Source organism: Ambystoma mexicanum, chromosome 5q (genome assembly GCF_040938575.1).
Source record: "Ambystoma mexicanum isolate Mex_15411 chromosome 5q, UKY_AmexF1_1, whole genome shotgun sequence".
In the NCBI taxonomy this organism is placed as follows: Eukaryota; Metazoa; Chordata; class Amphibia; order Caudata; family Ambystomatidae; genus Ambystoma; species Ambystoma mexicanum.
In genome coordinates this window covers 1,122,298,194-1,122,315,972 of record NC_090933.1, presented here as the reverse complement: position 1 = coordinate 1,122,315,972, position 17,779 = coordinate 1,122,298,194, and the positions used below count along the sequence as shown (strand labels likewise).

The window sequence follows — 17,779 nt, the reverse complement described above, 5'->3', positions numbered from 1 at the left end:
TGACTTGCCCTGCAGGGCAAACCAGAGTCTTAGAAGACCCCTGTTGGCCTTGCTTTGACAGGCACCTAGCTTGCCGCAGTACAGTCCCACAAAGGTGTTGGGCGCCACAGTGGGAACGCATTGAGCGCATATCTCTGTGAATCCGGGTATGCCCAGGAAGGAGCGGGACACACTCGCAGGCATCATCAAAATTATGTTGCTCTCAGTGGTCGAAGTGGGCGGTTCATGGAACTGTGCAACGTGTATTTTTGCAGTGCAAAGTCATATTTGCAGTACACAGTGAACTTTGCACTGTAAAAATACACTTTGCCCAGTTGCATAAATCAGTGTTTGCGTCAGAAGTGAAAAGTTACTTTTCAGCAGTGCAAGTCACTTTGAACTGTGCAAAAAAAATCCATAAATCGGGCCCTAAATGTTTTGTTTTTCCTGTTTATGTGAGGAGTAGGATGATGCAAGTAGGGAAAAACATTGGTTAGTCAGTGCTAAATGCCTCATTTTGTTGCACTAACAAGCTCCCATATCACACACTGAAAACCAAATGCCAGCTGCTTTCTAAATAAATAAATAAATACATTAGATATCTAAATTGATTATGAAGAATTTAGCACTAATGGTAGGGTTCCTTGCATATCAACACAACTTGCCATGGTGTATTTAAGAGTAATTCTTGTGTAAAGCTGCTCATGTTTTACAAAGAAATTATGGGCATCACAAGTTTTTAAGCACGATGTTCAAATTATAGTTGCATACTTGCCAACCCTACCGAATTAGGCGGTAGGATACCGCTTTTTAAGCAGTCCTACTGCCCATCGATTTAGTGGCAATAAATACCGATTGGTATTTTCGAAATGGTTGGGTTTTTTTTGGTTTTTGTTTTGGCCTGGCTGCCTGAGGCCCGGTGCAGCGTGATCAGCATCCTCTGGTGCAGAGCCGGCCTTGGGGGGGGGGATGAGCCGGGCCACCACCCGGGGCACCACGCCCCCCGGGGTGCCATCAGCCCCTGCCAAGCCAGCTCGGGGAGTCTTTCAAGGGCTCCCACGAGCTGGCATAGCAGCAGAAGGCACGGCATGCAGGCTTTTTTAATGTAAAAGGCACCCACGGCAGCGGGCTCAATGCGCCCCTCCGCCGCGGGTGCCTTTTGACAAAAGGTGCCATTAGCCCCCCACCACGCCAGCTCGGAGGAGTCTTTCAAGGGCTCCCCCGAGCTGGCATGGTGGCAGAAGGTGTGGCAGGTGCCTCATTGTCATTGTTGATTGCACCCGTAGCGGCGGGCTCATTCAAAGACAATGGACTACTGACACGCCATATTCTTATCATTACCTCCTCGCCGGACTATTTTTGAAACTTTAAGATTCCTACAGATTTTTGGTCACAGAATGTTGGCATGTATGTAGTCGGTGAAGTAGGCATTGAATGCATCTTATATAAATGTCATGTAGCCACATTCCTCATTCATACCATCCACACAAATTGCTAATGTTCCCTTTAAATGTGCTATTTGCTTATCACTCTCTTCTTAACCTCATATTTTCCTTCTGTGCAGTCATCAGCTGTTTCTAGTTAGGTGTGTGCTATATAAATACTACATGTATATATGTTTTTTGGAGCTGTGTAGGATGTGGAATCTAATATTATTATGCTATAACCATTTGCTTTATTCAGCATCCTTTTTGCAGATGTCAAAGGCTTCACCAACCTTTCCACCACCTTGTCGGCGCAGGAGCTGGTGAGGATGCTCAACGAACTCTTTGCCAGATTCGATCGTCTAGCACATGTGAGTGGAGTTTTCTTCCTTTGATGTATTGCCTGGGTAGATTAAATGTACTGCCTGTCCTAAAGTAGCCCAGTCGACATATGTCAATGTCAAAGGCATGCCTCTCACACACACACGCGGCTGTTTCTGTCATGATTAAATGAGCATGTAGCCAGTACGTTTTTTTGCAGATGTTTTGGGGTTCTAACTAAAACAGAAGTATCACATACAAAAAATATGGAATTCTCTTTTACTCAGAATATATGATGGTGGATGGATGGAAGGTATGGAATAAATCATAACCACTGGCATTGCTCTGAGCAACACTCCAGATCTTTTTTTTTCAGCCAGCCATGCCTTTACATAATGGAAATCACCATATGCAAATCAGGCTTGGTCCCACCTAAAAAGGGGCATTTCAGCAAAGCCAACAATCATGTGTAGCTTGGTTCTTTGACTGGGCCTTTTCGACTGGGACTCATCCTTTTTTTTTTTTGCATATGATCGTTCAACTTGTATAAAGGTCTAGTGGAATGCCTGAAGAGTTATGATTATTTGGAAAACTTACCAGCCATCCACCTTGCAATTTGTGTAATGCTTTTTTATTATAAATATTCTACCAGCATTAATTTTTTATAGAACGTATTAGTTTAATTGAACTTGTTTTTTTAGAAATGTAATGACTTTTTTTACTGATTTGCTATATTTAGTATGTTTAATAGTGTTTGCCTTGTGGACATGGTGTAGTTTAAAAAGTATGTATTGCTACATAAATGAATGAATGAGTCATATGCTGTTGTATTGTCAAAGTATTACATGTACGTTGTTCTTAAGGACCTTTAGCATTGATATATATTACTTCCAAACAATGTGCCACAAACCATATTACAATAAGTGCAAAAAACATTCTTATAATACATTTTTCACTTCACACTAGTGCTATGTATGTGATAAACATTACACTGTTGGAAAAGTGCATTGAGAGAAAATATATGTTTGCATTAATACCCTGGTGCTAATTATATTTGCACCGGTGCAATCTTTCTGTAATGGTACCAACGTTCCAAAGGGCGCAAGTACCAGAATGTACAGAAAGCTTGCACCATTAGAAAGTGCTATTAGCACTAGTGCAAAATGCCCTAGTGTAAACACATATTCTTTCAATGCAGTTTTGAACCAGGTCAAATAACTAGCACTAAGGCAAACGTTCCCCTGTTGCAAAAGTGCGCTGATAGAATATATGTTTTGCACCAGGACATTTTACCCTTGTGTTAATTGCACGTGCAATGATGCAGAATGTCTCTAATAGCTCCCAATATGTTCTGTATGTCTTATGCACTTTACTAGCATAACGAATGCTCAGTTTGATCCACTGTGCACCTAGAGAAAATACTGTTTGTAGGTTAGTATACATCTTGCCCAAACTCGCTCAACAGCTAATCTTCGTGAGTCAGTGAAAACAGGTGTGTCCAATATCGCAACATCTCAAAAGAAACTCAACATCCAATCCTAGACATTATAGTCAACAAACTCATAGCATGCAACATGTTGTTTGTATACAAAATTGCTTGACTCAACTCATTTTCAAACTTTCAAGAACAAGCAATTGTTTGGCAATGCTGTGGAAACGTTGTGGTAATACCGGCACTGCCATCTTTTTTGGTAATAACAAAATTACTGTCATGTTTACTGCACTGCCGAATTCCGAGTGTGAAGGATAAATTGAGGATTTACCTACATCATCGTGCTGGAGGAAAATCCTACACTTAACTCCAAAAATCAGTGGACATTCTGCCAAAATCCCAGTGGAGTTCTGTGGACTACAACAACAGGGATTTACACTGCCTTACCACCACTTGTAATCCCATGGTAAATCCGCTAAAGTAAGTGGCAGTAAGGGTAATCATTTTTGGGGTATGTTGGCTGATTCAGAGCCAAAATGACCGCCAAACTCATAATGAGGCCTGTCCTTTATTTAATGGGGCCATTAGGTGTCACAAAAACAAATGATGAGCAGCGTAGTGCAATATAACATAAGCATTGATCTATAATTATAGGCTGTGATAGGGCGGGGTTCTGCTCTCTCATCAGAAAAAAAGGCATTAGTTTCAATTCAAGGCGAGGTAAAAAAGGATCAGCTTTGTGTTGGACTGCAGCGATGGCTGAAAAGGTTGAATATGCACCCTTGCACGACAATACCCAGATGCTTCATATTTCACGCTTAAGTAAAGCTAAAGTATCTTGCATTTTGCATCTCTTAGCTAACCTAACCCAGTCCATTTCGTTCAGATTTACGAGAGTGCCTGGAGTCCATGTAAATAGCAGTCGTGTGCAAAATAAATTCAACTGGCATGCCATTACATAGCACATTAGAAAGGTATGTTATGGAAGCCCTGAGGCGCCATATAAGATGTGGACGATTTTCATCGGATGGTTCCTCTGTCTGTAATGGCATCCCTTCCCCCTCGTCCTTGAGCCAGATCTTTTTAAGCTCCGGAAACTTCTTAGGACTTTACTTTTCTCCTCTTCCTTTACTTTCCCCCTTCCGTGCTAACACGCCCTCTGTGCTGCATTATTTTATGTCAAGTCTACATCTACATATATATGTACAGTGAAATGTGTTGAGAGTGTTTCAAGTAAAATGTGAAAGGAGAAATCACTCCCGCTCAGGGGCGGGTATATGACCTTCCTAGTTTTTGGCTGGTGCGCTGGTACAAGCCCTGAGTGGGGGGGAATGGTATTTGGACCCTAGGGTTCGTCTGGGGTGCAAAGAGGTTATTCTTTATGGGAGATGGGTTCCACACATATGTCACAAGCTAAATCTCCCACAAAATAAAAAGGGCCGCCACCATAAGAAAAGAGACTTAGTCCCTTTTTCATTTACATGGCGGGCACAGGTGGTGGAGCACAAATCTCCGGTCCAGTAGGTAAGAAGGGAGAGAGGCGTGGTGGGGAAAGCATGCAGGATGTCTTTGAGGGCGGAGACATGGAGAGTCAGTGTGTTCTTACATGCTTTTCCAGCCACCTGATTGGCTGATCATCCTTCCCCAGGTTTGAATGCAGTGGCGTCTCCAGGAATCACATTTAGGGGGGCACAGAGGGGCGCACAGACAAAGGTAGAGGGTGTGGGGGCACCTATAAAAGGCCAATGTATATGCTTTTGTCAAATTGACATGGGCAAAGTAGTCCAAAGTGGCCCGGGGAAAAATTGTAATACTTCTGAAGCCCGTGCATCAACTGTAAGCCACATGCCATGAATCATAGGTCAGTAGAAATGACACTAGTTTTAATATTGGCCGAGGAGTACATGGGGCATTGGGTTCCGATGTTCCAGAATATAAAAACATATCTGGTAAGTCACCATGTACAAGGTGTAGCCTTGCAGCAGATGCATCATATACAAAGTAGAGTGTAAAATCCCTTAGAATAGTGCCTCCATAGAGCTGCTAAGTACCCAATGTGTAAGCTTTAGTATCACTGCTGAAAGTACTTCTCCTGAGCAGATACAATGCAGAACTGGCCTAATTTAGAAGACTTGATTTTCTTTTACAAATCATTTTATTGTCAAATGCTTTTCCTACCTCAATTGCAACATGTAACTTAACTTGAAAGCCAAAAATCTTAAAGCTAAGGCTGAAGCTGAACACGTGTGTTTGTGGTCTCAAATTACAGAAAACTGTTTACATTAATAAAGATTCAAACGTGAATTTTTGTAGATCGATGCAAACCTGTCAATTACAATGTCCATGCTTATTTGGCCAGCAAGTCTGGACTCAATTGCTAGTGTGGCAAGAACTGACAGCCATTCCTCTGTCATTGTTGTGCGCAGAAAAGCTTCTTTGCCATGAAGCGCTACTCACTGGAAAAACACAAGCAATTTTACACAGTCGGTAAAGTTCAAAGAATGGAACAGCATAAGGCTCCAGAAAGTTTGTGAACTCCAGAATTGTATTCACATCAATGGCATCAGATGCCTTCTTCCTTGCTAGGGTTACCAGTGCCTGCTTTAGTTCTGTTTGCAAGTTATCCAGATCACAGGAGTAGAATGTGGCCATTTGTGACAATTTCTGAAAACTGAGAAAAGAATCAGATCTGGGATTTAGTGCCTGAACACCTTCCATGATCAGCAAAGAATCTTTTGAAAAGCGTGATTTTATTCCTGAGATTATCCGGTCAAGAACTACATTCACAAAATGTTTAGTGGAACCATCATTTGTGCACAGTCGTGGTCGCTGTCCCACAGCTATTATGGCACTATTTCTTAAGTGGAAAGGCAGTCGACAATCACACATTTTGCGAGGCGGTTCAGCCTCATCATTTGTAGATGCTGTTATACCACACTTACTGCTCAGCTGGCATGCTTCGTCCCAGAGATTTTGTATAGTTGCATCCATGTCTTGATTACGCACTTTCTCAAGTTCTTCTATGACTGTGCGTACAAGGACAACAGCGGAGGCCAAGTCAAGATCTGCTTGCTGTGACATATTTGATAGTGTCTCAGTCCTTTTTAATATGTTTTCAAAAAGCACAAGTGCTAGAATGAAGCTAAAGTCAATGAATTGCTGAATGCCATTTGCTTCTATTGCTCTTTCTGTATGTCTCCCTTATGCCACTAGTGTGAAGGTTTCCAGAAGAGGCTCAAGTGTTTGGAGGACAGATTTACAGGCAGAATATTGGCATGCCCACCTTGTATCACTTAAGTGTTTTAACTGTATGACCTGTTTTGACATTTCTGTTTAAACGCTTACAAACACAGAGTGAAGAACAGATGTACTGCAAAACACATAAAGCTTCTCCAATTTCACAAAAAACTCAGTTGCTGCATATACATTTTTAACAGTGTCAACAATGACTAAATTAAGCCAGTGATTCATACAATGAACATGAAGTGCAGAGAGCACCTCTTTTTTAACCCGTGCTTGCACACCATTAAGCCGGCCTCTCATCACTGAGGCTCCATCATACCCTTCCCAAACACATTCATTTTTATCAATGCCCAATGATGATAGGACATTAAATATATAGCATGTTTGGATTCTGCATCAAGGCTATCTGCTTTGTAGAATTTTAGGAATCTTTCATGGACAGAATTATTATGGAAGTATTTCACAACAACAGACAGCTGTTCGGTTTTGCTGAGATCTTTAGACTCATCAGCAAGAATGGAAAATGGGCTTCCTTTAAGGCTTTCAGCAATGCCCACTCTAACAAGAGCAGCCATAATTGACAGAAGTTCATTTTGAATGGACGGATGTAAATAGCGTGCATTTTTGGGCCCACTAAGTTTCTTTTTTACAATACTGTCTCTTTCAGCAAGTAAATACAATATTTCTCTCACATTTCCGTGATTGATGTCATCAGAGTTGCAGCGATGCTCCCTTTGGGCAATTTTAGTTTTGCCAGTTAACAGTAAAACTTGAGCAGTTGTTTTAATGTAATGCCGATTTTCAGCTATCTCTCTGGTATATGCATCACTGAGCCCTTTCATGATTGATGTATCATGTTTTATATTTCTTTTGAAATCCTCCCATCTCACATAGCCTTTCTTATGAAAGCAGACTTCTCATGCTGCAATATTCCTTTGCCATTTTCCAATGCATTTTTCCAGTTGGTGAAGCCTACACTGATAAAAGTTAAATGTTTACATTCTCCATAAAGAGTTTTGGACATAGAAAAAAATTGGCACGGAAAAAAGTATGCTGCATCCTGGGAAATGGAGTATTCTAGCCATGTGTATACCTGAAACCAATGCAAACAGAATGACCTAAGGCGTGATCCCAGTTTTGTTTGAGGATATGTTTTTAAGACAGGCTGTCGAGGGCCTTCACTAGCACAGGTCACTGGGACCTGGTGGTGCCTTTCCCTTGACAGTATCAACAGCCATTACTTCTCTCTGAGGTCGATCAAAGTCAGTGCATACTTTTCCACAAGCAGTGTATTGGTTGGTGGGTGGAGGCATTATGCTTGAACCTGGACTTTGTGATGACGAGGGTTCAACACCTTCTGTGGAAGCATCAGCACTCATAGGGTTACTATATTCCACATCTTCTCTTTCAAACACTTGTTCCTCATCCACGGTAGAGTCAATCAGTTCCCTCTTGTCTTGCTGCGGCTCCTTTACAGTATTATCTGTTTGACGCTTCACTGTCGCACAGGAATAATAGGACCGGATATCCATTTATTGGGTTGTAGTCTCACTATCAAGTAAAATCAATAAAGAGATATGTTTTATTTGTTGAAGGTACCCAGCATATGTTGTTCACTCACCGGTAATCACATTTTAAAGCACGGATGATAAACCACCTCCCATGCTGCTTTTTTTGCCTCCCTCCTTAAATGTATATCCATGTATAGCTCTAGGAGGTTGAGCATGCAAGCCAGTCTTTTAAATATTACATACATCACGGGTAAGGAAAAAAACGTTGTATTTGGGCAATTCATTCTAAAATGTTCTGCTTACTTTACTCAGACGTGCGTGAAGTTAATAATCTATGATATGATATGGCATTTATGACGCACCTATACACAAGTGTTTCAGTAGCGACGAGGCAAGGGAGGGGGAACAGAGGGGTAATAATAGGTAAAAAGTCTAGCCAGCTAGTGGCAAGTGCAGGGGTAAGTGCAGACATCAGGTGTCAAGAGCTGGCGGGGACTGATGGGATACAGAAACAGCCCCCAAGTGCAAGGGTTGCCTAGGAGGCAGTGCAGGTGTGCAGCTGGCGGGGGAGGGGACCTGGGCCCGAGATCAGAGGGTAGCCAGGTGACCTATGTAGTTTCAGTCAGTTCAGCAGGGTCGAGAGGAGAGACAGCAGACGCAAAGAGGAAGGTCTTGAGATGCTTCCGGAACCAGAGTTGGTTCTCCTTAAGTTTCAGGGGGGCAGGGAGGGGCTTCCAGAGGGAGGCCCCAGCTGAAGAAAGAGACCTACCACCAACTCGTTGCTTCGAGAAGCGACTGACCCTGAGGGAGTTGGAGGCATGTGAGCAAAGAGCTCGAGAAGGAAGATATTTAGGAAGAGAGAGTTGAAGGTATTCAAGCCCCAGGCCCCAGAATGCTTTGTGGACAATGCAGAGGGTTTTGAACTTAATCCCCACCACCACTGGGAGCCAGTGCAGAGATTCTGGCAGCTCTGGAGCCAGACTGATGGTCAAGGAGACAACCAACAGATTCAGTGTGAAGATTAAGCTGGGAGATAGACATCTTTTCCAGGAGTTTGCCCAGGAAAGGAGTGATGGAGGTTGGCCGGTGGTTAGCAGGGCAGGGTGGGTCGGCTGAGGGTTTCTTAAGAAGAGGGTGCATAGGGGAGTTTTTCAGAGGGGACGGGAATGCAGTCTAAATCACAGATCTCCTATATAGCAAACGTGGTTAGTCTGATAGGTTACTTCAGCAAGCGAGTAGACAGGTTAGCTGGGTGCTTCCACTACTCAGTGGCTACAGGGAGCTCGCACTGTGGGCATGCAGTGTGCAAGATGGGGACCGTGTACACCCACAGCCAACATGCATAGGGCACGGTTGGGGGACCTCTGAGCCACCAACGGGCATCTCTCGCTTATCTGATCACCTTGTGGGAATATATTTTACAGGCAAATAAGTGTCACGAAAACATTTTGCGCAACTATATTAACCAAGTTGCAGGTGGCCTAACCCACTGAGGGCGGGTCCTTCCTGCAGATTTTCCATCCTGTGGAAGCTTTTTAAAAGAAAATCCACTCAACTGCTTGAGGCAAAAGCTCACTTTCAAACCCAGTTAAACAGCCTACAAACATATCCTGCATTATTTTGAAAACAATATTAAATGAGAATAATGACCTTTTGTATAGCACACACCACTGGCCTATAAAAAATGATTGCCATTGTACGTGGCAGTGATGGTATCACTCTTGGAAGGATGGCAGACTGAGTCAGCACTGCAGGCATGCATGCCCATGAAGCAGCCTTCGGATAAACAGCTTTGCACAAAGCAGCCTGCTGCAGGATGACACAGCGACACTCCCGTGAAAGCAGCGAAGCCACACACGGCAGGCGATAACAGGAGTGGGTGAAGTGCCCACCTCACCCAACCATTTTCCTCCAGGCATGACTCCCGGGTCTCCCTGAAGTGGGAAGAGTCTCCCGGACACCAACCACAGTAGTGGATGACACAGCGGACACAAGGCTCCACCATAAATCACCTCGGGGTGATTGAATGAGCCCCAAAGCTCTGACACGGGAATGTCACCCCCAAAAGGTAGAGAGGATCGCAAAATGAAACAAGGCACGGTTAAAGTGTGCCCCAACAACCAAAAAAAGCTGCCTGTGCAAAACATAGTGAAAGAATAACTGCAAGGCCGGTACTGGATTTCCAACAAAGAGAACAGTCGAGGCTCAAAGGGAAATATGCCTGCAGTTACCTCGGCTGTCTGATTTATGAATAAAGCCCGAGATGTTACAATTGGAGGGGTGTAATTGCGGTCAGCAAGCCATAAAACCGATGATGCAACTAAGTATTTCAGACTTCTAACATCCCTTACTTAATTGCGTGCTTGCCGTTTGCAGGTCTCAACTGTTATAGCAGCCGAGGCTCAAAGGCAAGTATGCCCACAGTTGCCTCGGCTGTTTATTTTCTGAATGAAATCACTTTACTATAAGTGCTGTGACAACAATCAGTGGGTGTGAGACGTGTGGAAATAAAGGTTCATGAACTGACATGAGGTTTGGCCCCGTTGCTGCTTACAAAAGGCTGGCTGGCATCTGAGAGCTGAGGTAGGGGGGCACATGGGGCGGCACATGATTTCAGAGGGGGGGCACTGGCCCCCCGACACCCCCTAGCTACGCCACTGTTTGAATGGTATTTGCCAGAAAGCAGCGTGGAAGTGAGAAGGTAGCATATGTGCCGTACTGACTCTCTGACAATCCCTTGCATGTGTAACAATAGACTCTCTATTTGGTAGCATGGTTGAGCCTTAAATGTAATGCTGCCACATAGCCTGAGGAATCCAGGAGAAACAGCACAGTATCAAAGGTAAATGAATTTAAGGTCTTGAGAAAGGATGAGATAAAACATTAAAAGTTGAATAACGTAATGCTGCTATGGAGCTCAAGGTGGAAATAGGAGCAAATGAGGTAAAAATGGCCCAGCTCCGTTAATAGTAGTCAACAGGACTTCATTATAATGATTTGCAAAAGGGATCCATAGGGGTACATGGAAGGATAAAACATGTCTGGGACATCTTTGGCCCCCATGTCGGACTGGGCTCTTGAAAGATGCCATGGTGTACAACCAGGGTGTACAACACACCTCAGGGTTTGGATGACTCTTTAGAGCTCCATCCACTATAAAAGGTGCTGGTCATAGGTGATGTAGAAAGTGGGCTCCACAGCTGCACATAAGCTTAGTGGGTGCCCATGGTGGAAACAATTTGAGAAGGTTCAGCCTGGTGCTGAAGTACAATATGTAACTGTAGAGCTTTGTTTCACATTTTTCACTGTTGGTTCTCTGAAAGTGACTTTTTGGAGCAGACGTGATGTTAAAGAAACCGTTTAAACCACACCAGTAGAAACACACTTGAAGTCCCAACAGTTCAAGGCTGAGTTCCAATACAAGCTATCCTCTTACTACACAAGTGGCATATCCCCTGAAGACAAAACCTAAAAGAAACTCTCATGAGGGAGGTCCCATCATGGATAGGACCAACCCATCAGGCAGCCTATTCTCCAGCCTATGAGGAACACCACAATTTGCAGAGACATATTTCACACAACACGGCCATACTCATCGTCCCACACTCAGAACAGCATAATTTGCCCAATCAAGCACCCTCATGCTCTCCACTCACAATAGACATTAGGAATGTTAACCCACATTCAGGAGATGGGAAAAGAGAGACTATTGCTTGTAATTACAAACCTAATCCCTTGCAGATAAGTTCTCCGACCCATCATTCTAGTATGAATAACACAGTCCATTTGCCTTGAACAAGGTCCAAACTCCTGTTGGGAATGAAACATGTGGATCATAAGTCTCTTGACATATTATAAGAGGGCATGAACCAATCGGGTTGAAGCACTTTATATATGATTTTTATGTAGCAGCATGAGTTTTTATTTTGTAATGATGATGTACGAGCATGAGCTGAATCTACATTTCTATGGCAATTTAGGCACTGACTATAAAGAGTGAATGGGGAAAGGACTACATGTAAGTCCACAGGCACTATCATGACAAACATAATAACATTTCTGATGCATATAGTCTGATGCATGTCTATTTATTGTTGGGTGCACGGGTTTTCAAGCAATCAACAGTAGTAATGCATCAGGTGCTGTTCAGGTTTTTCATATTTACGGTCAGACAGGTTTTCAGGGAGACAGTTGAGGTGTTCACATTTTAGTAGCCTGACACATTGGGTATTGTTGGTGAAGCAGTGGAGATACAATTATTTGTGTCCAAGGAGGTTGTGGCAAGTTGTCTTTTAAAAAGTTGCAAATAGCTCTAAACACTGTAGCATCTTGATGTCATCATAAATGGAACCCTGAAGCATACTGATGCCAGAGACCCACAAACTGCTCTGCTTCTTCTCAAAGACAAATGGATACTGTCTCAAGTTTAAGTCAGAAATCCGCAAGAAAGGCACTGGAAAAATTCATCATTGTATTCATGATTCCCACCTCTCACTCAGTACTATGACAAGCATGGTACCAATGATTCTCTGGTCCATTAAGAAACACCACCCACCAAATTGCATGGAGTTCCACACATATGCCAATAACCTCAATGTAAATTTACTGCAAACAGTGGGTTTTAAATGACTTTAAATCAACGGCAGGTAAAGCAGTAATTCATGACAGGTCATGGATCTGTGCATCCAAATATAACAAGATCCAAATATGTAAACACTATAATTTTGCTAACCAGAGAAAGCAACCTGTGTTACAGAAGTATCTTTTAAAATTTCAGAATTCAAGTGGAAAAATGTTGTCAAATGCTCTGAATGGTTTGCCTATGCAATTTCTTTACTGTACAGCAAGTGAAGAAAATGAATCATCATTTAATTCAGAGTCTTTCTAATGTAATGTTTTACTACGTTCCAAGTCACTGACAGATTATAGTTCACATTTTATGAAAAAGAAAATGGTGAATATTACATAACATATATTTTTCAATGTAAATGAAGGAAAAATTAATGGCACTTTATTGGTTTGACTAGTACTGTATTCAGGGCAGTTCCATATTGTGCTGATTACACGTTGACCTGTGTTTCAACCAAGAGCAAAAATGCCCTCCACCATTGGAAATTACCTCAAGAAGAGGCTTACATAAATACTGAATCCGGAAGATTTGCTTGTATGTAGAGATCAACAACCCAACTTCAAAAATATTCTTGCACTTAGCAGATCACCTTTTGAATTCTGCCTAGAAATGAAGCTACCCATTTGTTAGACTAACACAGGAGAACAAAGCAGACCTGTCTTTTTAACAACCATGCTTATACATGGACATGTAACAGTTGACATTGCTGGTGGTATTGGGAAAAGCAAAGTTCTTTTGATTTATTTGTAAATTTAGCTTCATGTGTAATTTGCAAAGGTTTTATATATAAAGAATTTGAACACACTGACCGACAAGTGGCAAACAGCTTATTGATCTTCATATATATATATATATATATATATATATATATATATATATTCAGTGAAAAAACTTTGTTAAAGGGACGTTATGGTAAAGTTGCGCTACTAAAAACCTATGAAATTCAGTGAAAAAACTTTGTCAAAGGAATGTTATGGTTCCAAGTAAAACCGAAAAACCCTTGAAATTCGCCAGTTATGGTAAGCTAAGCAACCATAACTCGCGCCACCACCATGCACTGCTAAGACTAACACCCAGGACATCAAAGATGACATCACAAATGTCATTGATGACATCACTGATGACATCACATGTGTATGTACTTTTCATGAAATATGTGTACAAGGGATTCTTATTATAATGTTGCGAAACAAGTGTCAAGGATCATTGCAATAAATATCATACCCTAATTAGTGCATTGAACGATGCATTGATATAAATAGCATTCTATTATGGGGTTCTATCTAGTATACTAAGCTACTGATACAGAAACATAACATTGTGTGCAGCGTACAAGATGAAGGTATAATATTCATAATGTTAATATGTTGAATAATGAAATGATAATTGTTTTCTTAATAGATTTTTGTGTACTGTGAAATATGTAATACGTAGCTAATAAAACATTACTATAGACAAAACACAAAGACACAAGAACACATACCAATATGGGTATATACAGGGAAAGTGAAGTTAGCAAAAAAGCACAAGAAGTAGCAGAAACAATTCATAATTTAACTGATTATTTTCATGCAAATAAATGATTGCTCTGTTTCAAAGCTGCTATTCACCCTATGTATATGTATCACTTGATGTGATTGGACCCACAGGGAAAGTACAGCCATAAAAAAATAACAACAGAACTATCAGAAAGTGCTCATAAGTCTATTGATTATCTTTATGCACAAAAAGGATTGCCGTCTTTCAAGCTTGTGTTTTCCCGTATGTATATGTTTCATATGATGTGACTGGACTCTAACAGAATTACTGTAAGAACCTACTTGAAGGATACGTCTACAAATAAAATAAAATGTTTAGTTTCTGACTGTTACTGAAGAAAACCATGTGGCCTAGATATGTCAGCAAAAGAAAAAAGAGTGAGCCAGACATGTGATGTCATCAGTGATGTCATCAATGACATTTGTGATGTCATCTTTGATGTCCTGGGTGTTAGTCTTAGCAGTGCACCGTGGTGACGCGAGTTATGGTTGCTCAGCTTACCATAACTGGCGAATTTCAAGGGTTTTTCGGTTTTACTTGGAACCATAACGTTCCTTTGACAAAGTTTTTTCACTGAATTTCATAGGTTTTTAGTAGCGCAACTTTACCATAACGTCCCTTTAACAAAGTTTTTTCACTGAATTTCATAGGTTTTTAGTAGCGCAACTTAACCATAACGTCCCTTTAACATTTTATTTTTATTAAATTTTAAAGGTTTTTATTAGTACAACGTGACCATAACATCCTTTTCAATAGATGAAGACCACTAACATCTTATGTCCTCAAAGTGGGAATGCCGGGTGGTAAAAAAAACAAAAAGATTTTCCTTCCTACGCCGGGACGCCTGCGGCGTCTCGGTGTAGGAAGGAAAATCTTTTACCAAGATGGCCACCATGGAAAGGGAAGGCGGGGTGTATAAAGAACACAACGGTGCATGAGCGGGGTTGGGGGGGCACAGGGGAGACACATGGGCATGAGCGGGGGGTGAGAGGGAACAGGGTACAAACGGGGCATGAGCAGGGGGTGGGGGGGAAAAGGAAGGAAACACAGGGCATGAGCGGTGGTGGGGGAACACGAGAGAGACACGGGGCATGAGCAGCGGGTGGGGAGCAACATGAGGGAGACACGGGGTATGAGCAGGGGGTGGGGAGGAACACGAGGGAGACACAGGGCATGAGCGGGGGGTACAGGGCACATACGGGACATGAGCGGGGGTGGGGAGGAAAGGAGAGAGACAAGGGGCATGAGCGGGGGGTGGGGGGAACACGAGGGAGACACGGAGCATGAGCGGGGGTAACACGAGGGAAACACGGGGCATGAGCGGGGGGTGGGGGGAACACGAGGGAGACACATGGCATGAGCGGGGGCTGGGGGGCAACAGGAGACAGACACGGGGCATGAGCAGGGGGTGGGGTCAACAGGAGAGAGACACGGGGCATGAGCGGGGGGTGGGGAGAACATGAGACAGACACGGGGCATGAGCGGGGGTGGGGGAACGACAGAGACAGACACAGGGCATGAGCAGGGGTGGGGGGCAACAGGAGACAGACACAGGGCATGAGCGGGGGGTGGGGGGCAACAGGAGACAGACACGGAGCATGAGCGGGGGGTGGGGAGAACAGGAGACAGACGCGGGGGGTGGGGGGCAACAGGACACAGACACAGGGCATGAGCGGGGGTGGGAGGAACAGGAGACAGACACGGGGCATGAGCGGGGGGTGGGGAGAACAGGAGACAGACACGGGGCATGAGCGAGGGGGTGGGGGGCAACAGGAGACAGACACGGGGCATGAGCGGGGGTGTGGGGGGCAACAGGAGAGAGACACGGGCATGAGCGCGGAGTGGGGGGGTACAGGAGACAGACACGGGCATGGGTGTGAGCAAGAGGAGACAGACATGGGGCATGAGCGGGGGGTGGGGGGAACAGGAGACAGACACGGGCATGAGCGGGGGGTGGGGGGTCAGAAGACATACACGGGGCATTAGCGGGGTAGTGGGGGGCAACAGCAGAGAGACATGGGGCATGAGCGGGGGGTGGGGGGGTACAGGAGACAGACACGGGGCATGAGCAGGGGGTGGGGGCAACAGGAGAGAGACACAGGGCATGAATGGGGGGTACAGGAGACAGACACGGGGCATGAGCGGGGGGTGGGGGGCAACAGGAGAGAGACACGGGACATGAGCGGGTGGGGGGAACAGGAGACAGACACGGGGCATGAGCAGGGGGGCAACAGGAGACAGACATGAGCATGAGCGGGGGGTGGGGGTACAGGAGACAGACACGGGGCATGAGCAGGGGGTGGGGGCAACAGGAGAGAGATACGGGGCATGAGCGGGGGGTGGGGGGAACAGGAGACAGACACAGGGCATGAGCGGGGGGTGGGGGGAACAAAAGAGACAGACACGGGGCATGAGCAGGGGGTGGGGGGCAACAGGAGAGAGACACAGGGCAGATGGCGGCAACAGGAGACAGACACGGGGCATGAGCGGGGGGTGAGGGCAACAGGAGACAGACACGGGGCATGAGCAGGGGGTGGGGGGGAACAGGAGACAGACACGGAGCATGAGCGGGGGGTGGGGAGAACAGGAGACAGACACGGGGCATGAGAGGGGGGTGGGGGGCAACAGGAGACAGACACGGGGCATGAGCAGGGGGTGGGGGGCAACAGGAGAGAGACACGGGACATGAGCGGGTGGGGGGAACCGGAGACAGACACGGGGCATGAGCGGGGGGGCAACAGGAGACAGACACGGGGCATGAGCGGGGGTTGGGGGCAACAGGAGAGAGACACGGGGCATGAGCGGGGGGTGGGGGGACAGGAGACAGAAACGGGGCATGAGCGGGGGGTGGAGGGCAACAGGAGACAGACACGGGGCATGAGCGGGGGGTGGGCGGCAACAGGAGACAGACACGGGGCATGAGCGGGGGTGAGGGGCAACAGGAGACAGACACGGGGCATGAACGGGGGGCAACAGGAGACAGACACAGGGCATGAGCGTGGGGTGGGGGCAACAGGAGAGACACGGGGCATGAGCGGGGGTGGGGGGCAACAGGAGAGACACGGGACATGAGGGGGGTGGGGGGAACAGGAGACAGACACGGGGCATGAGCGAGGGGTGGGGGGAACAGGAGACAGACACGGGGCATGAGCGGGGGTGGGGAGAACAGGAGACAGACACTGGGAATGAGCGGAGGGTGGGGGCAACAGGAGACAGACACGGGGCATGAGCGGGGGGTGTGGGGGGCAACAGGAGAGAGACATGGGGCATGAGCGTGGAGTGGGGGAATGCAGGAGACAGACACGGGGCATGGGTGGGGGGAACAGGAGACAGACACAGGGCATGAGTGGGGTGTGGGGGGAACAGAAGACAGACACGGGGCATGAGCGGGGGAGTCGGGGGGAACAGGAAAGAGACACGGGGCATGAGCGTGGGGTGGGGGGTACAGGAGACAGACACGGGGCATAAGCGGGGGGTGGGGGGCAACAGGAGAGAGACACGGGACATGAGTGGGTGGGGGGAACAGGAGACAGACACGGGGCATGAGTGGGGGGGAACAGGAGACAGACACGGGGCATGAGCGGGGGGTGGGGGGCAACAGGAGAGAGGCACGGGGCATGAGCGGGGGGTGGGGGGCAACAGGAGAGAGACACAGGGCATGAGCGGGGGTTGGGGGGAACAGGAGACAGACACGGGGCAT

At 45.6% G+C, this 17,779-nt stretch overlaps 1 protein-coding gene across 2 annotated transcripts in view; it reads left to right on the top strand.

Moving 5' to 3' along the window:
- Positions 1-17,779, top strand: part of ADCY8 (adenylate cyclase 8) — a 1,651,787-nt gene that overhangs the window by 655,394 nt on the left and 978,614 nt on the right. For both annotated transcript variants that reach the window (XM_069621638.1, XM_069621637.1), the window contains exon 4: positions 1,663-1,774. In XM_069621638.1, the coding sequence (XP_069477739.1) occupies positions 1,663-1,774 (112 nt within the window). The remainder of the gene's footprint in view (positions 1-1,662; positions 1,775-17,779) is intronic.